Consider the following 23149-nt stretch of genomic DNA (forward strand, 5'->3'; position numbering starts at 1 on the left):
GATAATTATTTACAAAAGACTTCTCTCAGAATATTAATCATTTATCAATGTTTTTCTTTTTGTGTAGGCAAAACCCCAGCGTATCCGTCGAAGGAATTATCCTCGACAAAACTTTGAGAGAGCTCTAGCCTTGGTCAAGAAAGGGGTCTCCGTAAGGAGGGCAGCGCTCAAGTATGGAATCCCCAAGACGACATTACTTGACAGATTACGGGGAAGAACCAAATCAAGCATGGATCTTGGAAGGGGCTCTATTTTGACCCAGGAGGACGAGAGGGCTCTAGTTGAGCATCTGCACAAGCTCTCATCATATGTCTATGGTCTGACTAAAACCCAGGTAATTTATTAGTTTCGTTTTATTTCAATCATGATTTGATAAAAGATATGCGATGTATGAATAAATTGAAATAAAAATGAATGCATTATTCTTATGCTTTGCAATTTTTGCTTATTTTTCTACAGGTTATTCATCTAGCTACCAATATGGCAGATGAACTTGGAAGAAGAGAGGAAAAGGCCAAGGGAAGACTACTATCAGACACTTGGTATTGTCTCTTTAGGCAAAGATGGCCAGACCTTCGTCTTGTGGCACCCAGCAAGCTTCAGATGAGTAGGGCAAAATCAACGACGGAAGCTGTTCTGTCAAAATACTTCGAGGAACTCCGTCAGGTCATGGACAGGTACAATCTCCGAGACAAGCCATACCACATCTACAATGTTGATGAAACCAACATCAATGCGGAGCATAAGCCGCCGAAGGTTGTTTGTGTAGATAAAGGATCCAGAACAAATTCGGTAACATCGCATCGGATTGCCACTACCACAGTCCTGGCTTGTGGTAACGCTGCTGGTAGGGCTCTTCCTCCATACTACGTCTTCAAGGGCAAGAGGATGATGCCAGAGTTGATGGATGGTGCACTACCTGGGTCAAAGATGACACTTACGGAGACAGGATGGAGTAATGGAGCCGTCTTCTCCAAGTTCCTGACGGAGCACTTTGTGCCATCCCTGCCTCCAAGAGAAGATGGTGAATATGTCTTGCTCATGTACGATGGCCACACCTCTCATATCAGCACCACGGTCATTGACTTCGCCAGGGCAAATCAAGTCATTCTCTTTGTGCTGCCAGCACACACATCACACATCACTCAACCCCTTGACGTCGCCTGTTTTTCTGCAATGAAATCAGCATATAATCAAGAGTGTGCCCTGTACATGCAGAAGAACCCCGGACAGGTGATAACGAGATATGAAATCGCTCGGCTCTCTTCAGCAGCATACCTTCGAGCTCTCAAGGAAGAGAATCTTAAGGCAGCATTCCGGAAGACAGGGATCTTTCCACTTGACCTGAATGCAGTAAAGATTGGTGAAGTATCGAGGACGAGCACACTCGTGACACCGAAGTCACCCACTACCTCTTCAGGAGAAATACATCAGATTGGTCCTATGGGTGACATGGGCGAAACCCAAGGAAGGACGAACCAGGCACCCAGTGAAGCAGATCTGTTCTTGTCATCGAGAACACCATCTCCTCCTGAAGCAACACAGAAGAAAAGAGCAGTCTGCAAGAAATACTACAGGGCTTCAGGAGTTAGCATAACAGAAAACAACATCTTTCTCAAGCTAATCAGGGCCGAGGAGGAGAGGAGCACAGCGAAGCTGTCTAAAGGGAAGCAGAAGAAAGCTACCAGTCAGGCAGGACCATCATCATCAGCAGCAGCAAGCAGGCGCCTCTTCGTTAATCTTCCGACCAGCAACGATACAGATGATGAAGAAGATGAAAATCCATGCTGTGTGTGCAGGAGAAACACACCCCCTCACCCTCCTCAAGACCATGTCGAGATCTTCTCCTGGGTGGCTTGCGACAGCAAGGGTTGCACACACTGGGTCCATCAAAAGTACTGCACGGGGTCAAGCCGGAGGTTTGGAAAAGACGATGTATATATGTGCCCTTGCCATTGAAAAAAAAAAAGAAAAAGAAAAATAAATTCAAGAAATATATCTACATCAGATAAAAGTTGAATTTCAAAATCGTGTTCAGTAATCATTTATTGTGTTTGAAAGCTATGCGACAGAGACAATTGATATGTTGTTTGAGGATTTGTAAATGGCATGAGAGCACTTTTATGAATGTGGAATAATACATTCGACTACTCAGTTGTTGAACATGTATATAAACAGAGAAAAATTAAGGGAGAGTGTGAAGACAGTGAAAAAATACAGTTACAGCAAACTAGTGAGCCCCTGTGTATGCATGAGTGTGTGTGAGTGTGGGTGGTTGATTTGATGCGTGTGTTTATTTGAGTAAATGTGCAAAATTTTTTTAGATCAATTGATTTTAAAAAAAAAGAGCGTGAATGACTGAATTTAATACGATAATAACATTAATAACATGATGATGATGATGTGATAATAATAACAATAATAATATTAAAAATAATGATAATTATGATAATAATAGTAAAATTAATGATAAAACTAAAGAAAAAATAATGGGCATGATAACAATGACACAGATGATATAAAAAAAAAAGTTTTCAAAAATGACAAACTAAAATGATAATAATGATTCTGAAAATAATAACATTAAGAACAAGGAAACATAGAAGAAGAAGCAGAAGAAGAAAATAAAGGAGACATAGAAGAATAATAAAAAGAGATGACAAAAAAATAAGAAGAAGAAGAGGAAGGAGAAAGAAGAAGAGGAAAAGAAAAGAAAATGAAGAAAGTGGAAAAGAAAAGAAGTAGGAAGTGAAGAAAAAAAGTATATGAAAAAAGAACCACGTTCACCGCACGTTCACTAAGCGTGCATAATCAATAGAGGGCGGGTGGTCGGTTCATAAAATGGGTTAAAATAGCGCAACGAAAAAACAAGCTTTTCGTACATCGCGGCGTTCCATACTGATAGCGGTCGAGCCGATGTCGAAGTTGGATGACGTGAATCTGCGGAATTTTTTGCTCTAAATAGGTGATTTTTAGGTAAATCTGATAAATATATGTGTCGATATCATGATTTTAACGTTAGGTGGTCGATAAGGGGTAGGTCCAACCTAGACCAAAAGCTTCGGTCTCTGTTATGTTGGTTGTTCAGCTGAACTCCGTTGGCTTCACTCACCAAATACAGAGACCGAAGTTCTAGCGCGATCTGTACAGGGGACTCAATGGCCATATGTTTATGTACTTAAGATCGGATAAAACGGGGAAGTGAATTTGCGCGACAGCCGAGGTCACTGTTTTTGTTCCTTTTAACTTGATTTTTCTCCATTTTTGGGCAATTAATGCCAAGAGGGAATATTAATTTGCATTTTGGTCGCGTTAATTTTCAAAATTTTTATTCATTAAAGACAAAAATTGAAGAGCCCCGACGGGGGGATTTTGCATTGCAAGTCCCCTAATGGTGGGTGCACGCTAGCGAGCCGTCTGTGTACGAGGAGAAATTAAAAAAAAAAAAAGTTAAAAAACTCCTCGAAACAGACGGCTGCCAGCTGTCTAGGTCCAACCATACAGCATATTTTTAATGCAACCCCCCCCCCCCCAATGTATCTGAAAAAACCTCAAACAGAATCTACCCCACCCTAAAAAATTAATTAAAAAATCTAGAATCTATAGGGCCTAGTACTAATACATGTACTATTAGCACTGCTGGCCTTGAATCTAGTCACTAGTGCGGTGTAGTCAATGACAATGTAGCCCTTTCAGTCACTAAGATTCACAGATCCAAGTAACATTGTAAATTTGTATGCAAAAAACCCCTCAAAAACACTGAAAGTGTTGTCATGATTGTGAAAATGAGAGTCTAGACCTAGCTCTACAGACCGTGAAATACCATTTTTCACGAGTCAAAGTTAGCACTCAGCAGCATGCAGCAGGCGCAGCAAAATCATTACATGTATGTAGTTGTACAGCGAATGCACTCTCAGTCTCGCTCAGCTTAGCTCACGAAGCGCAGCTGAGCTGCTGTGTACATGAGCGGTGTCTGACCACACAGCCAGGCGGCCCGCGACCCGGCCCTGCCCGGCTTCACCCGGGGTAGCGGCGCGCACATCCTATACAAACAGAAAGTGCTGTATCGAAAAATCAACCTAAAATAAATTCTACTGATGGGTTCAACGAAAAATTGCGCCAGATGAATCTTAAGTGCTTTGAAAACAAAACTACAATAAATACGAAATGCTGACAAACCGGACTTTTTACATTTTGGACTTTAAAAAGTTCCATAATTAGGGCCAGATTCGCGAGTTTACATGGGATTATGCAAACGCAAACATCATGACAAAATGGAGAAAAACAGAAAACGTATAATCACATTGCCATACTTACGACTTTAAACATGGAAAAAAATGTTTCCTCCACGGAATTCTTGCGAAATAAATAAACTGTTGGGGATAGACAGAGAGAGTTGGTCGTGTCAGCGCCAGATGCCACAACATTCGCCAAGGATTTTTTAATCGCCCTTAAGTTATAGACATCGCAGCACAACAACGTTAAATGCATATGCGCACTTGGGCCGCAAGGGGGCGCTAAGCTTATTTTCACACAGGGGGGTGAAACTCCGCTTCTGCATCCGGTCAGAATTGAAGAAAATTTTGGAGGGTCAAAAGTGCACACTGCTCCCATTTTTCGTATACAAGCCTATGGACACCGCCACTGTTTTGGTACACCAGCGAAATGAAGGCGTGGTCACGGAACGTCCTTCGCGCATAGCGTAAAAATATGTAAATTAGTATTTTGTCACTAATTAGCATAATGCGCGACCTGATTAATATCGTTTATGGTGTCTGTCAGTGATTACATCATGTCAGATCATTCGTTTTTTTCCTCCTCAGAGTTTTATTATTCATCTATTTTAATGATCTATTTGTTATTGCTTGTTACGATTATTACTGCATCTTTGCTTTGTTTTAGCTGCAAATGGCCAGATCTTTGCTAAAAAAGAGGAGTTCCCAAAGAAAATGTTGCCCTATACGATGACATCTCTTTAGGTTTCTGGAGCCCTTTTTTCTTTTTATTGCAGAAAACGAAATGAACCTTTTTCATAATATAAACAAAGATAATAACAAATCAAATTCTTTTCCATAATTGTAGTCTCCAATATAAGTCCTATTATGAATAGTAGTCCTCGGAGCACTTAATTTTAAATGGCGACTTCTATGTCAAACATCATGACCTAGGTATATACCATATTTTAGGGGGGAGTGGGTTCTCAAAATTAAATAGGCAAGAGAGCAAACCGATCATAGGCTATTTCTTTTTTATTTTCAACTGAAAATGAATCTGGTGTAATTTTCATACGGAAAGAAAAAATACATTTTATATGTAGGTTTCAAAACTTTGGAGAAATAATTAGCCCCCCCCCCCGTTATGAACAGTAAGGTCTTATAATTGCTACTTTCAAAACAAACTGAACTTTCACCCCCCCCATCTCTCTCTCTCTCTCTCAGAAACTGACATAACTATATGCATACAAGCAAATAATTCTCCTGTCATTTTACTTTCTTTCCCACTCTTATCCTTATTTTTCTTGAATAATATCTTAATTGACTGCTGTTTGATCTCATGTAACAGTGGCATCATCACATTTCAGTACAGTGCAACATCTTGTGCCATTTGTGCATAACAGCTCAGAAGCAATATATCATCACACTTAATTGATAAATGAAAATTACCAAGATAAAAAAATTCAATCAAAGTTAACATGTTTATTAAGGAATCCATTTTCTAAAACATTGACATTAACATAAAAATAATAATTAGCGTCTACCAAGCATTAAATTGTATTTTAAAAAATGAAGGCAATGCATAGCTAAAAATGGCTGTTACTGGGTAGGGGTAGTATGGGGTGGGTATATAAATGTACAAAAATAGGATTAAGTACATTTTTCTACATTGTACAATGTTTGTTAAAATTTCATTCAAAGGATCTCGATGAGCCTATAGTTAATATTCCATAAAAGAGCATAAAAATCTTTGATATTCGTTTATTTTTTTCCACAAAAGTTTGTCACTCAAAAAAATGGGTAAATTCCTTTCAAATTTGCTGACAAGAAATAGTCTACTGATGTGAGAGCACTCCTCATAAGGGGGGGGGGGGGGACACAATGCCAGAATCTACCTAAAGAGTGCCTTCCCCAATCAATACATTAGCGAATCATTAACAAAATTTGATTTGTCTACTGTCACTGTGGTTAGAATTCAATCTATTTTTGAAAAATAGTATATTTATATATTATTGCAGTGGTAACCCATTTCACATTTTTTTAAATGAAGATAACAATAAATGCAACTTAATAACCCTACATAATTTATGAAGACTTGCAGTGGCGTACCGTGGGTCACGGAATTGGGGGGCACCAGCAAAAATTTTGAGTCCCTTAGTAAGCGCGCGAAGCGCGCTCAGTTGCCAGGTATATTGACCTAATAGAGACATTTTTAAAGACAGTGCCATTAAACAGATATGTATCTCACTGGTCAAATAATGATATTCAGACCTAAAAAGGGACATTCTAATCAATTTTTTAATCATGATACGTATCTGTCTCGCTAAACAATGCGAGCGCAAAGAGCGAGCTGAAATTTTTGTATATATTGAGCCCAAACAGGGAGATTTTAAGGACTACATTTTAGGAATCCATTAAGAGTATACATATTTCACCATATATCGTCATCTAATGCGAGTGCCAAGCGCTCGCTGATTTTGTTGGAATTACATCTAAACACATGAGGCACTTGCAGTCATTTTAATCAAGATTATTAACATACGCATCTCACTAATTAGATATTGCGTGCGCAAAGTGCGAGCTGAAAATTTAGGAAATTCAGACCTGAAGAGAGGCATTTTAAGGCTTGTTTGTAGAAATTCATGAAGATCATACGTATTTCACTAACCAAATGATGCGAGCGCGAATCGCGAGCTGAAAATGTTTGATATTCAGATCAGAAAAGGGGACATTTTAAGAACTGAAGCCAAGACATATCTCACCAATCCACTAATGCGAACGTAAGCACGGACAGGAAATATTTTATATTAAGACCTTAAAATGGGGCAATCACTTTAAGTAGTCATGAAAAAGAAGCATACTATTTTACGTAAAACAATAACTCGAAGTGCGATGAAATATATTTGGTACATATTGACTTGAAAACGGGAGGTTTTAGTACAAAATGATTATATATCTTGTTAAACAGACAGTGCGCGCACCAGAAACAATGAAGACATAGGCCATGAGCAAATTATGTTTCATAAAGTTATGAAAAAATGTTTCTTATGTAATATAACATAACATAATTATAATATAATATAACATTATAATGAACAATAATTTCTTCTTTCCCACTACGTTTCTCTACCTCTCCTTTTCCTCGTTTTTTTTTTGTCAGCTGATTGGGGGGGGGGGGGCACATGTCCCCCATAGTTACCCCACTGAAGACTTGTAATCATGGTAACTTTGCCCCCAGCCTGTTTTAGGTAACATAAAAACCTTAATTTCTTGCTCAGCCCTTTTACCATGATAATGACAAGACTGCAATAGTAATAACTTGTTTATGAAATAAGGTCCAGGAGTGATACTAACATTATTTCTTAATCTTCTGATCACCTTTATTATCATTAAGCTATGCATGATTTTTATTTCAAAATACAATATTTTTTGTCTTACAAAAAGAAGACCTATTCTAATATTGAATAGGCCTTTAAACTGGAAAATAATATTTATTTTCATAAAAACTACTAAGAACTAGTAGAAGTACAAAATATCAATAAAAGGTGATACATTTGCCCGTTGGAAAAATATTTCTTCCTTGTATTTTGTGTGAAATTTTGTACCAAAACTTGTATACTTCATTGTCATTGCCCGGTGATGCAGGGGCCGCGGAAGCGGGGGGGGGGGGGGGAGGCGGGCTTCAGCCCCGACTTTTTTCCAAAACCATGTACAAAAACGTAAAAATTACGTACGATTGTGATTTTTTGCATGGTCAGCCCCCACTTTGAAAACCGTTCCAAGGCCCCTGTGATGAACCTGAACTTGTATCGCACTCTTTTCTACAGATGTGTAGTTCAAGTAACATTCAATGCTTTATTAATATATTTATTTCAAATTAATTCATTTTTAATGTGTTATTGCAATAAAGTAACTACTTTTTATTAACTTGGCCTTCATATCTCTTATTGGCACTTATGTTGTGATACCAGTACTTGAACAGCTTGGGAAGTGGGAAACCTGCATGGTAAAAGAGAGAAAAGAACAGAATAAGCTGTAAATTATTCTTACTCATCTAGTCCAGTTTATTATAAAAAAAATGTAAACTCTTTTTTTTATACTCTTCAGTGATAAAACAATCCAGATAAATTCATATAGCAATATAACTATCTACAGTATGTTTTGAAAATAAAGAGTGCAAATTAATTCAAATATTTATCAGAATTTTTTGATAACTGTTAATATCTTGGTTTTTTATGCAAATGCATGTACATGTATAGACAGGAGATACGGATAATTAGTATGCAGTGTTAAAAAATGGAAATACTGGTAAACCTGAATTCAAACAAATATTAACTCACAATGGAACTTTAACATTACATGATATCGCATCATGTTTCAGCACAATTGGCCATAGCCCACCCCCTCCCAAAAAAGGGGGAATATTTATTTATTTATTGTTTTTTTTTTTTTTGGGGGGGGGGGGGGGTGATGAGCTTAGATACAGCCTGTATATTATCAAAACAGTAAGCATACCTTGCAATTTTTCCATTCAGATATCCTGTTCCTCATTAGATTGTAACTAACACTTGCTGATCGGCATGGTTCTCAATTTTGTACTTCTGACTAGGTGTGAACTGCTAAGAACTTGGTCCCATTGGATCTGCAATTGACAATTTAAATTTGAGAGTTTTAGAGATAAATAAATTACTCTTCTTAAACAATATTTTTGAAATTTCTAGCTGCCCATATCCCAGGTCTATGTATAAATATTCCAAACTAGAACAAAAAAGTTATCTGGACCCGAAACTTCATTCTCTATCACATAGAGGCATAGGCCTACCTCACTCTGATTATAAAAGTAAAATGATTCCAACCACATATTTCTACAGCTGTATATAGCTGAATCTGGTCTATGCTGGGCCTGTATAACTTAAGAATCACATCACATTTGAATGAAGTAAACACTAAGAACGTTTTCAAATTACCACCCCAGGCCAGGCCCAGGGTATCCTGTTCAAATAGACTTGATTTAGGTCAAGGGTAGGCTACGCCATTTCATTCAAATCTAAGACTAAGTAACACTTATTACTTAACTTAACACTAATATTTAATAACAGACACTAATGCCAAGTCAATCGTATTTCAACTCTGATTATTCTGAAGTAAAACGTTCCTGAATAAAAGAAAATGCTGAGAATACTTATTCATATGAAGATGAAATAGCGGGGACGGACTAGGCCCAAACTTTAACTTTCAAGCTTGAAGTTTGGGCCTAGTCCGTCCCCGCTATTTTCATACCCCATGACTACATCGACAATCTCGCTAGCCGGCTAGCACCGGCGATATCAAAGGCCGGATCCCGCTCTGACCATATCCCTACATTGACCTAAATTTGAATTGGCCTAAAATCGACAGTTTGTCGTTACTAAAAAACAGGAGGTCGGAAACAAGTCCACATCTACCCCTGATAATTGTCTAATCACAATGAAACTGAAATACAGGTTTACTTTGGACCTACATGAAGCATTCCGATGAATGTCTAGATCTACGACAAACTATAGACCCCTAGATGTAGTATTTTCGAGAAACTCAATGATCACACTTATTTGGAAGTCAGGCAAAAGAAATATTGAAATTGAGGTTTACATATTACGTACGGTAATACAGGATGAGCCCCGAACCCCGGCAAACATATTACAATTTGCAAGTGAGATCAAAACATGAAAATGAGCGTAACTTACTTTTATTCCTATGGAATGTCATTAGAATAGTATTGATGTTCCCTCCAAGATTTTCTGCTCCAGTGAAGTTCACTCAGATACCATGATTTCGAACATAAATTCTATTAACAGATAATTAGTCTAGCTATTTCGTTTCAGAAACTTGAAATTCGCAGAGTCCAAAAGAACGACACTTCCCAGGTAACAATACAGCGTTGGACCAGCGTTGGATCAACGTTGGGAAATTTTTTCCCAACGTTGCCTCAACGTTGGCAGGCCAACGTTGCATCATCGATAGAAGTGCACGCGCATACATCGTCAGACCAACAACATTTCCAACGTCAGTTCAACGTTGTCCAGCAACAATGTTTCAACGTTGTCTGGCAACGTTGATCCAATGTTGGCTAAATAGTCAAATACAACATTGCTACAACGTTGGTAAGCAACGTTGCATCATCGATAGAAGTGCACGTCCATACATCGTCAGACCAACAACATTTCCAACGTCAGTTCAACGTTGTCCACCATCAATGCTCCAACGTTGGTATAATGTCGGCTGAGTCATCAATAACAGCATTGCTGCAACGTTGAAGCAGCGATGGACGTGCACTTGCATACATCGTCAGTCCAACTATGTTTAAAACGTTGGTTCAACGCTGTCCAGCAACAATGCTCCAACGTTGTCTGGCAACATTGGTCCAACATTGTTACAACGTTGTCACAACGTTGCTCCAACATTGCTCCAACGTTATTCCAACGTATGGCAGTAATTAACAAAACATTAATTGGTTTCAAGGTGAAGTCCACCATTACAACTCTTTACTCTAATCTTTATCATCATGTCTTATCCTATCCTAAAATCCTACATCCTAATCCTATATCCTATTCCTATCATCCTACACCTATCCACTGTATCCTGTCATTGACTCCTATATATAGAGCAACTTTGCTATACTTGGCAGAATACAGTTAATATCATTTTCCACACTTAACCTTGAATATTTCACTTAGAATAATATGTTTTTATTATAAATGATATGGTAATGGAGCCACATACTTTTCTGAAACTTTTCATGGTGGAAATATTGAATAAACATAAATACTCTAATTATTATAGCAATATTACCTAAAATTTTGGTAATTTACTGATGTAATGAATATTCATGAGTGCATAATCATTGTCCAGATGAGGCAGGTTTGGCAGCGTTGGTCCAATGTTGGTCCAACGTTGGGTGACGTTGATCCAACGTTGGTATAATGTTGGTCCAATGTTGATGGAAAGTTGAATCAACTTTAGTCCAATGTTAGCGTAAACGTTTATTCAATGTTTGTCTAATATCGGTTAAATGTTGTTGTAACGTTGATTCTTTGTTGGTCTAATTTTAAACAAATCCAACGATGCACCATCTCCATCAAACAGTTTTCAACACTGTGCCATCATCATCTGTAACCTGTTCATGATTCTATCAAAAAACATTACAACTATTATTACAGCTATTTATTTCTTTTCATTCTTTCTGTTATTTCTGTTACAAGTCTCTTCACATAATTAAGAGGAATCAAGAGAATTACGTGTGATATTTATTTATCACAAAAACTCACATGTGTAATTGCAGTCTCTCAGTATTTACAAAATCTAAAAGGGAGGTCGCGTAACTTGGCCTCACTCAGAGTAACGTAACTACTGCCTACTGTAACTAAAGAGTGCCTCTTTTTTATTAAGATAGAAGTCAACTGATATCTCAATATGCATGCCCATGGCCCAGTCTCGCTCGTGCCATAACTATTAAATGATATTTCAGCGTCAAGTGTAGCATGCCTCACATAGCAACTACAGGTTTGACTGCAGTTGGAAAACACTCGGTCCAGGCTAGGCCAGGCAGGACCGACCAGGTCAATTCAAGGCAGCGTATAATAAATAAGGCAGGAATGCCAGGTAGCAAGTCATTGGGTGATTTCAAGTACGGTGTACGGTGTTGAGAGCGTGAAAGGGCTGCTGAACTGAGCTCCAACACCAAGCGTAATATTATTTTTCATTGAAATGTATTAAAACTCTAATGATTTGCTCTCATCTTAAATGTAAAAGATAATTTTACGGAGATGGCTCGTCGTGTTCGCCCCCTGTTCGTGAGCTACAGTTCATCAACACCAACACTGAACTTTAAATCACGATTCTCCCAATCCCTGGGGGCCGGTGTTGCTGAATGGGGAAATTGCTTGTAGATCATCAACACCATGCAGCCACAGTGCAGTGTTGGGTTCAGCAGATGACAATCAACACCAGCCTTCAACACAAACTGCCGGAAATACACCATATTTTCCAAGGTCAATCTCAACACCAGCCTGATTCAAGTACGGTGTTGTCACAACTCCAACACCAGATTTCAACTTGAAATTATTGAAATCACCCAATGACTGTTGCCTTGCCCTTGGTATCGCATACTCGTTCCCACTCACACGTATTGCGAGGTTAGTATTATATTAGTCACTCACACAAGCTAATTACGAGGTTAGTTAGTATGTTATACTGTGCAGTGACTGGTGTTAAGTACTACTTTACTACTACTTACACGAATATAGTAGCGTCGGACTGTACGCGCACAGAAGCTGACTCCGGGATCTTTCGGATGGGATCAATGGTTGCAGTTACCGATTATCTGCAAGTGCAAAGAAAATTCCACTGTAGATTGTAGGTCCTAAATATGCAGCTTATAAATACTGTTCCAGATCACTAGATATTCTGGAATTCAATTGTCTATATCCACTATCCAGTCCAAATTCTACCAGATTCTTCAAGTTCAAAATTGAAGGAAGCAGACTACACAGACATGACAGAAGGAGTCCGACGTCGAGACTAATTCAGAATAGTATGGTATTTTTAAATAGGCACATTTGATGCTTGTATTTCCTTCTTCAATTTCTTCTACCCAGGTAAAAAAACCAGTTAAGGACCAGTTCATCCAACTGGTACTGGTACCAGTTGATTCCAGTTAGCGAACTGGATTCAATATGGAAATTGGAATACTGGAATCAACTGGATTCAACTGGAATCCAGTTGACAAATTGTAACTGGTACCAGTTGGAAATACCAGTTGGCAACTGGTCCTAACTGGTACCAGTTAGCAACTGGTACCAGTTGACAACTGGTCCTAACTGGTACCAGTTAGGACCAGTTGGAAACATGAGTTGTCAACTGGTGCCAGTTAAAACCAGTTGGAAACACCAATTGTAAACTGGTGCCAGTTAGGACCAGTTGGAAACATGAGTTGTCAACTGGTGCCAGTTAAAACCAGTTGGAAACACAAATTGTCAACTGGTGCCAGTTAGGACCAGTTGGAAACATGAGGTGTCAACTGGTGCCAGTTAAAACCAGTTGGAAACACCAATTGTCAACTGGTGCCAGTTAGGACCAGTTGGAAACATGAGTTGTCAACTGGTGCCAGTTAAAACCAGTTGGAAACACCAGTTGTCAACTGGTGCCAGTTAGAACAAGTTGGAAGCACCAGTTAGGACCAGTTGGAAACATAAATTGTCAAGTGGTACCAGTTAGAAACACCCTGCAATGTATAGCATAAACAAAAATGAATCATGTGGATATGTACATTCCCGATCTTTTACTCTTCTCATATAATCACTCCTTCGTTTTCCTTGCGCACACACACATTATAATATTGGTACCAACACCCCCCCCCCTCTCAGGCGGTTATTTCAATTATAAATTATCTTCAATAATCTTTACATTGAATGTCCACTCCTGTTATAACAATGTGCATGGACAAGTGAAATAATTATCCTTGCACATAGGACTGATGAAATGAATCAAGGTAAATTTGTAGCATTGTATTGAAACCTTGTTAATTTCCACATGCACAATATAACAGGATTGGACTGTAAACTTGCTCTGGTAAATCAATCCCTCAGTCTCTTGAAATCTGTACCAAAAAACATCAGAGAATGACAAAAGTCACAAAAAACATCTATATGGTATTTAAACTAGGAATTTAATGAAAGAAAATTATGTTACAAACTGTAACATGCTGTGTATAATTCTTGTATTATGTGTCAACAAAGATCATTAACTTACACAGTAAATATGTAGTCAATCCAATTTTTACATGCTAGCTTGGAGACAAAATTTGAATATAATGCATCTAAGCATTTACCTTCAATAAATAATATGTACTATTTTTAAAGGAATGATAAAGGAGTCTTTTTTTAATTATTATTTATTGAGATCTTGGGGCCCTCACTGGCTCTGAAGAGGAAACGTGAAACAGGTACCTTCCTTTCCTGTAGTGGCACTTGATCTTTGCTGGTAGATGCGATGTATCTGAAGATTAGAAAAAAAAAACAATGGAATGAAAAATAATAAGTACAGTGAATACCGTAATACAAAATTTCAGTGGTGTAAAATTATATCTGCACATAAAGAAAATACATGGGATAGTGAAACTTCTCTAAGTTCCATATTTCAATGATTCAATTATAAATGATAGACAGCACATCATCATTTTTATTACAACATGTATAGTAAGTTCACATGGTCTTGGGAATACTTCTGAAATTGACATCGCAGAGATAAAATTGCCTCGACCTTATACCTATACATTTATTTTAATAATAAAGACTTAGACTATGTATGTTTGCATATATGTATCTAGGAGTCTATGTTGCACATTATCTGCTAACATCTGGTGGGTATTTCATGATTGTCAGTGCCGACTATTTCAGTGAAATCATTGCTTTTGATTGGCTGAGAAGCACTGGCCTCTGACTGTTACTATGGTAACTGTCGGAAAAAGACAACTTGTTAATGCTGACAACTTTCAAAAAGCAGTTCCCAGAACATGTTTAAAAACGCAAGACAAAGCAAAAAAAAAAAAAATGAAATACAAAATTTTATCAGAGGATTAAAGGGATGGTCCGGGCCGAAAATATTTACATCTAAATAATACTTGAGTAAAATTCACAGAGCAAAATGATGAAAATTTCATCAAAATAGGATAACAAGAAGTTATTGAATTTTAAAGTTTATCAATATTTTGTGAAAACAGTTGTATGCACTTCGTCATGAATATTCATTAGGTGGGCTGATGTCACATCTCCACTTTCCTTTTTTTATGTTACTAGATGAAATCATAAATGTTTGATTTTTTCATACATGTGTAAATGATGCGTCTCCATTGTAATGAAATAAGTTGCGTCAATAACTAATGCACCTAATCAGTTGTCAATCCAATTGTCAATAGTTCTTGGTTAAAAATATCTTAATAAACCTAATCTCATATAATAAAATACAAAAGGGCAATTGGGATATGACATCATCAGCCAACCTAATGAATATTCATAAAGACATGCCTAGAACTATTTCACCGGAATAATGCAAATCTTTAAAATTCAAAACCTTAATTAGTTATCAAATTTTGATCAAGTTTTCAGCATTTTGCTCTGTGAATTTTACTCTATTTATTGAGATATGTTTCCAGCCTGGACCATCCCTTTAATTCTACTTCTACGGTACCCCCACACATACTGGTAAGTCAGAGGTAAAAAACAACGAGAACCAATTTAATTTCAAAGATAAAAAAATACTTCAGCCTCCAGATTTAAGAAAAAATTCAGGAAATGTTATTTTAGTTCAGACTAATTGTGCACGTTTCATTTCGGAGGTCAATCTGAAATTATACTTCCAGTTCCAAATTCACGCCATTTGGTTATGCAAAAGCATGAATTAAAATTGATGGGCATGGGTCCATGTCACTGGCTAGCCTAGAGGACTCCATGAAGATAATTTTATCATTTTTACATTGTATTTTCATCACGGAGCCTAGACAAGCCTCCTATAAGGTTGCTCGTACATCTGTGTAAACAAAGATAGATTTCCCTCGGAAATCCACCTTTCCCATAATGATTTTTGGGCAAACATTTAATTTTTACATATTGTAAGACTTGATACTCTAAATGTGTACAAAGGCTTAAAAAAAATTAATTGTAAAATGTACAAATTGGAAATTTTCTTACAAAAAGGATCACTTGCTTGCAGATCTTGTCCTCACTGCCTCTGAAGAGTTCACGTGCGACAGGTACATTCCTTTCCTCTACTGGCACACATTCTTTGCTGGTAGATGCGATGTATCTGAAGAATTTTTTTCAAAAACAATGGAGAGAAAAATAATCAGTACAGTGAACAACAGCGAATAACAAATACGTATATATTACAGTGAATAGCAATACATGTCTACACCTAAGGCGGGCAAGGGTTACTACAGAGTGTTGTAAAATTCCATTTGCACTTTAAGAAAAATACATGGGATTGTGAATCAATTTTTACATTGTATTTTCATCACGGAGCCTAGACAAGCCTCCTATAAGGTTGCTCGTACAACTGTGTAAACAAAGATAGATTTCCCTCGGAAATCCACCTTTCCCATAATGATTTTTGGGCAAACATTTAATTTTTACATATTGTAAGCCTTGATACTCTAAATGTGTACAAAGGCTTAAAAAAAATTAATTGTGAAATGTACAAATTGGAAATTTTCTTACAAAAAGGATCACTTGCTTGCAGATCTTGTTGTCCTCACTGCCTCTGAAGAGTTCACGTGCGACAGGTACATTCCTTCCCTGTACTGGCACACGTTCTTTGCTGGTAGATGCGATGTATCTGAATAATTTTTTTTAAAACAATGGAGAGAAAAATAATCAGTACAGTGAACAGTGAATAAAAATACGTCTATATTACAGTGAATAGCAATACATGTCTACACCTAAGGCGGGCAAGGGTTACTACAGAGTGTTGTAAAATTCCATTTGCACATTAAGAAAAATACATGGGATTGTGAATCAATGATTCAACTATAATGATAAACAGCACATCATCATAGTTATTAAAAAAATGAGTAAGTTCACTTGATCTTGGGAATACTTCTGAAATCGATGTCGCAGAGATCAGTCCTTCATGTTTATAATTCCATGGAGCTCAATAAATGGCTCTCCTTATGCCTCCGAATTTGCTTTCCTAGACACACTCAATTTTATAAAATGCTCAATTGTTGTAGATTGTTATTAAAATTGTAAATGCAACAGCTGTGTAGCTATTAATTAATCTGTGGTGAAACTAGGCTTGGGTCATGTACAAAAATATCGCGCTCCTCAAAACAAAATTATAAGTAGGGTGTCCGAACTCATATTATTAGGCCTAAAAAAAGTGCTAGAATTTCATATTTTACATCTTTAAAACCATTAAATCACCATCTCTTTTCCATAATTCTCATAATAGAAGATACACAAAGACCCCAAAAGAAAACTTGACATCTGAATTACCTAACTTACAGCCTCCTCATATGGAGGGCAGCAACGAAGTATTCGGATCTCCACTCCTGAGTCCTGGCGGTTCTGAGCTGGGCCTTCTTCTGGAAACTACCGGTACCCCAGGTCATGTTCACTCTGACTTCATCTCCTCCTCGAGGCTCAGTATGACTCCAGGTGGTTTTTGGGTCTCCCTCTCTCCTGAAATACACAGTCAAAAAGTGATAAACAGCTAGGCCTATTCATGAAAAAATCAGACTCTTAAAATGGTGGAAAAAATAATGAATTTCGATTTTCGGCATTTCAAAATCTCATCAAAATCCTCAAATCGTGTGTAAAGTGATTGGTGCGCAGACACGAGGCGCTGGCCACTATCATAAAAGACATAATGTTAAATCTGAAATTGAAAATCATAACTGGCTGAGTCTCAGATTTTTTCCAAGACCAAGAAAATCGGTTTCACATTCGATCACATATCTCTCTCATTTACTTATAACAATATATGGAACAATATCAACTGAAAGATTTTGTGAAATAAAAAGAAATTCATGTTAAATCTTAACACAAATCGTAAGGTCAATATGATGTATGTGCGCAGACTTGCACCGGCATGGCAGCCACACATCCACGCCCGGCTAGTCGCGGCCGGCAGGCAGCGCTGAGGGGCAGTAACAGGATGTCCTGACGAACTCTAACGTTACAGCTAGCCCCGCAGCTAGCTGCGAGCCGCGCCCGGGGGGGCCACTTACATTGACGAGTGGATACCATGCGCGACCAAAAAAACACGTAAAAAGGATGTCTTTTTCAAGATAGGGCACGTTACGTACGTAACGTAATTAGGGTGTCAAAAACACTGAAATAATGAAAAAAGGGTATCTATTTCGCTAGGAAAGTTACGTGTTTAGGGTCAAATTTGCGAGGGTATAAAAATCAAGACTAAAATGTTTTATAAAGGATGTACTTTTTGCCCCTGAAGTCAACACTATGTGTTTAGAGTATGATTTGCGCGAGTTGGGCTGTACTAAACCCAATGATGTAGGACTGTTGGTAAAGGTAAAACCGACGTCCGTGACATAACATTGAAATATCGCTGTACTTGTTTAGGGGTTCAATTCAGGGAATACTTGCCAATTAATAGTATCGTTTTGTTTCCAATACTTGTTAAGGGTAGGGTTTCACACGCCAATACTTGTTAAGGGGTGCATTTTAAGAATATGGAAAATACGTGTTTAGGGTGCTTTTTGAGATCTCATGGTCGCGCATGGTATCCACTCGTGAATGGAAGTGGCCCCCCCGGGGAGCCGCGCCATTTAACAAACTACGAAAAGAAAATCATAGAAAATTGTTAACTTACCTGTAGAGCCTACTGCGAATGTCTTAGCTTTCAAGTCATTGTCCAAATCTGGTCCGTGTGATTTCAGTGGTTGAATTATTATTAAAACGGCCTTCTTTACCCTTCTTTATCGCACTAGCACTCGATAAAAGTGCGGTGCAAATTAACGGCGCGGCGAAGATGGCTCTTTCAAATTCAAATTAGATTGGCGGTTTGCGTTTAATTTGGCGGCGCTGGTTAATTTGCATAATTATACAACATCTTTATTGATGGCCTGATTAAGCTGCTAAGAGACAAAGATCTTGGATGCCACTGCCAAAACCTGTATGCTGGGGTAATTGTTCTAGCTGATGATGTGGCCCTCATAGCTTCTTCAGCCAAAGAACTTCAATGCATGCTGAATCTCATCCATACCTATGCAACCACATGGAAGTACAAGATCAACCCATCAAAAAGTGCAATCCTCGTCTTTAATGGGCAAGACCACCTCAAGCACACTTGGTACCTGAATGAAGAGGAAGTTCAAGAAGTCAGTCAGCATCCCCATCTTGGTGTCACCAAATCTTCAACATCTCAAGATCCTGCGCCGAACATCATTGCCAAGGGATATAACTCCATATTCGCTCTGCTAGGTGGTTCGGCTTCAAGAAACAACTTCTGGCCTCCAACCATTGCCAAGTTGTGGACCACCTACTGCATTCCTAGGATGCTATATGGCATTGCTGCCATTAGAGTTACCAAGAGGTCCAGGGATAAGCTAGACTCAGCGCAGGCCCTTCTCTTCAAAAAGTTCCTAGGGCTCCCCAGAAGCACAGCAAACGAGGCAGTCTTTCTCCTTACCGGAATCATCCCTCTCTCTATGCAGATCGACCTGAACACCTTGATGACTCTTGGGCAACTGGTTACTTTACCAAGCGATAGGTTTGAGCACAGAATACTTCTAAATGCTCTCGCTGCCGATGTCCCTTTCATCTCCTACTGGAAGCAGCTAATCGCCAAATACAGCTTGCCTGCCATCCTGTCTGGCTCCCTGAGCTTCGACTACCTCACCTGGAAAAGACTGTGCCGCCAGGCCATCTTCAAGAAGCACAATGCTGGCCTAGTTGATGCCACTCAGGAGAAGCACACTCTTGCCTTCTGGAAGCAATGTTCAACGTTTCCAAGCCCTAGCAGTCTATTCCCCCCTGCACTACCTTCACACCTCCGTATTGCTGCAAGACTTCGCTCCCAACTTCTGACAGGCACCTACCTAACACAACAAAGACTGAAGACCATAGGCAAGTCTCCCAGCGCCACCTGTAGACTTTGCTCAACGGAGGAAGAAAGCTCCACCCACTTCCTTGCTTCCTGCCCAACCCTCAAACCCCAACGGTCTGTTCTCATTCAACATGTCCTATCTCTAAGCCTCCCTGCTTCAGTTAGCCAAGCCTTCACCTCTGCTCATCCCCTCATCCTTGCCACTAATATCTTATTACCCTCCTCGCACCTATCTGTCACTCTTGCTGCCAATGTCATGACCCACTGCCTCAGATACATTCTTAAAATTCATCATATTCGTTTAGAGAAATTGCTTCAACACAACAACCAACCTGCGGATAGCCGCTGATCCTCGAATACCGGGGGAAGAACAACAAAGAAGAAGATAGCGATCAGTGGCACTCAGTGCGCATGCGCAGGCCCGCCCGCGCCCGGTGATTGAAGGAAGATCTGCTGAGTCAGGAATAACGAAGGGGGGGGGGGGGTCTAAAGCAAGAAAGAAGTTTTAAAATAGAAATACGAACTTCTTAACATACAAATTTCTTCTTGTTTGGTTTTGGTTGGCAACCAGTCAAGAAATGACGATTTTTGCCTCTGCTTATGGAGCTTTTTTTTTTCTTTGAAAGTTTAAGAATGAATTAGCTTAATATTTGTTCTTTATTTTTATTTTATTTATTTTCTTTTTATTTGAAAGATAAAGATAGCCTTGCTTAACATGGCAAGGTTGTAAACTAGCAATAAATATGCGCGTTATAAATAGAAAAAAATAGCTATTCTATTCACCTTCAAAAATATTTTTAAAATATCAGTGAGTTAAAAAAAGAAAAATACATTAATTTTTATGTGATTTGTAAAAATAGTGTAAAATAGTCCTCTTTAACTTAAATTAGAAAAAAGGGATTAAATAGGAAGAAATTTTTTTCTCGCAACAAATATCTAGGATAACAATTTTTTTAATGTAAACTAGAAAATTTCACTGAGAATAACATGTTTCGATTTAAGTTATATGGCAATATCGAACCACATACTTTAATGAAACTTTTCAAGGTGGAAATATTAAAATTAACATAAAGAATAATTAAGTTAGTTATTATGTAGATATTTTTTTCCTCTTATCCTCAATCGAGCTGTGTATAGGATGGATAAATGCATGGCATTTATTGTGGTAAAAGGCTGAATTACATGAATTTGTACAGAGCAAAATTTCAGTAAACAAATAAGCAACAAAAAAATAACCGTAATGTATAATATTGGAAAGGGGATACAAAAAGAAAAGTATACAGGGAGGGGGGGGGGGAGTAATGTCAAAAGCAGGAACGGGCAAAGGTTGGGAGTAGGCTAAATGTATATACCTTTAACATAATGAACATTTTCACATAAATATATATTTAACCAATGTTGAATGAATAACAATACATGTAGATTAAAGAGTGGATTGTATGAAATAATACTTGCTTTTTTTAAAGAAAAGTAACGCTTTGTTGATGGTAACAATAATAATAGTTATAGGAAACACATTCATGAATGATAATCATAAAGAATTATCTCAAAAGGAATTAAAAACAAAGATAAGAGGACTTTGAAGTAATATGATCTGTACAAAAAATATAAATATTAATGTAAAGTGGGTTACAGCTATATTGAGCCAGTGACTTGTCGGATAAGAAATTTGAATGATTACTGCAGATATCAACAATTACAAAAATATTTCAAAAGTCAGTTTAAGAGAAGCGACAAATAAAACAACAAAGGTATGAAAACATAGTTCTTATATAATATATATATATATATATATATATAAACTCTGTTGGAAATAAGTACAATGCATTACCACTATGCCTCTAATATACATATATATATATGTATATATTATATATGTATATACGGGTTCTTACTAGAATCAACTGGTAAGTCCTATTGGTTCTAACTGGTATCATTTGGTTTGATATTCCAGTATGGTTAATGGGTTTCAAGTGGGTTATGGGTGGCCTATGGGTTCCAACTGGTATAATCTGTTCCAGTTTGGTTTATGGGTTTTAACTGAAATCAGCTGGTAGATATATACTGGTAATGCCTATTGGTTCTAACTGGTATCAATTGGTTTGATATTCCAGTATGGTAAATGGGTTTCAAGTGGGTTATGGGAGGTCTATGGGTTCCAACTGGTAAAATATGTCCCAGTTTAATTGATTTATGGGTTTTAACTGGAATCAACTGGTAGTATACCAGTAATGTATGTTGATTTTAACTGGTATCAATTGGTTTGATATTCCAGTATGGTTAATGGGTTTCAAGTGGGTTATGGGAGGTCTATGGGTTCCAACTGGTAAAATATGTTCCAGTTTGGTTTATGGGTTTTAACTGGAATCAACTGGTAGTATACCAGTAATGTATGCTGGTTTAACTGGTATCAATTGGTTTGAAATTCCAGTATGGTTAATGGGTTTCAAGTGGGTTATGGGAGGTCTATGGGTTCCAACTGGTATAATCTGCTCCAGTATGGTTTATGGCTTTTAACTGGAATCAGCTGGTAGATATGCCAGTAATGCCTATATTGGTTCTAACTGGTATCCATTGGTTTGATATTCCAGTATGGTTAATGGGTTTCAAGTGGGGTTATGGGAGGTCTATGGGTTCCAACTGGAACACTCTGATCCAGTTTGGTTTATGGGTTTTAACTGGAATCAACTGGTAGGTATACCAGTAATGCATGTTGGTTCTAACTGGTATCAATAATAGCAGGGCCCGCTGGGAGAACAGTTTTCGGAACTGAAGCGGCTACCCTGGGTAAATATACCGCTATTATTATTATTATCAATTGGTTTAATGATATACCAGTATGGTTTATGGGTTTAAGGTGGCATTAACTGGTATATACACCCATTGGGTTTCTATGGGTTCCAACTGGCATCAAATGGTCCAGTTTGGCTAATGGGTTTTAAACTGGAATCTATTGGTAGATAAACCAGAAAGGCCTATTGGTTTTAACTGGTATTAACTGGTGTACTAATTTATACCAGTATAGTTAATTGGTTTCAACTGGAATAAACTTGTATGTTTTCAGCATGTCCAGTTGAGACAATGGGTTTCAACTGGAATATACTGGCATGGTGGGAGTTTACCAGTTGTGCCAATTGGTTTCAACTGGTACCAGTTGACTCCAGTTGAAACCAGTTAAAATTTCAACTGGTTTCAACTGGTTTTTTTACCTGGGTAGTTATGTGACGGTAGGCCTATGAATTATCTCGTACTTACTGTGAAAGGCCGAGCCAGCTGCAAAGGACGAGGGTGTTTCTGGAAATTCTGGTCTTGAACTACATTTTTTTCCTTGTTTT

At 37.9% G+C, this 23149-nt stretch overlaps 2 protein-coding genes and 2 long non-coding RNA genes across 5 annotated transcripts in view; 1 reads left to right on the forward strand and 3 right to left on the reverse strand.

The window, feature by feature from the left end:
* The window catches only part of LOC129261021 (kelch-like protein diablo), a 66782-nt gene extending 62287 nt beyond the window's left edge, over nt 1-4495 (reverse strand). The window contains exon 1 of the mRNA XM_064114512.1: nt 4318-4495. The gene's annotated coding sequence lies outside the window, so the exon portion shown is untranslated. The remainder of the gene's footprint in view (nt 1-4317) is intronic.
* LOC135157752 (uncharacterized) lies at nt 68-1959 on the forward strand. The gene has a single exon (XM_064114565.1). It carries the CDS (start codon nt 415-417, stop codon nt 1957-1959), a length of 1545 nt encoding a protein of 514 aa, XP_063970635.1. The 5' UTR covers nt 68-414.
* A 3668-nt stretch (nt 4496-8163) lies between the features above and the next one.
* Nucleotides 8164-9999, reverse strand: LOC129256195 (uncharacterized). Its single transcript, XR_010296730.1, has 3 exons — nt 9938-9999; nt 8730-8856; nt 8164-8213 (listed from the first exon to the last, which is right to left on the reverse strand). It is a non-coding gene; the product is annotated as an uncharacterized LOC129256195 (long non-coding RNA).
* Nucleotides 10000-13894: 3895 nt separating this feature from the next.
* LOC129259940 (uncharacterized) lies at nt 13895-18765 on the reverse strand. 2 transcript variants are annotated; one of them, XR_010296702.1, is made up of 5 exons: nt 18579-18765; nt 17249-17425; nt 16463-16580; nt 15938-16052; nt 13895-14246 (listed from the first exon to the last, which is right to left on the reverse strand). It is a non-coding gene; the product is annotated as an uncharacterized LOC129259940 (long non-coding RNA). The 2 variants fall into 2 exon arrangements; XR_010296701.1 differs by having other exon boundaries at nt 17240-17425; nt 18579-18763.
* Nucleotides 18766-23149: the final 4384 nt, after the last annotated feature.

Source organism: Lytechinus pictus, unplaced genomic scaffold, assembly GCF_037042905.1.
Source record: "Lytechinus pictus isolate F3 Inbred unplaced genomic scaffold, Lp3.0 scaffold_19, whole genome shotgun sequence".
Taxonomy (NCBI): domain Eukaryota; kingdom Metazoa; phylum Echinodermata; class Echinoidea; order Temnopleuroida; family Toxopneustidae; genus Lytechinus; species Lytechinus pictus.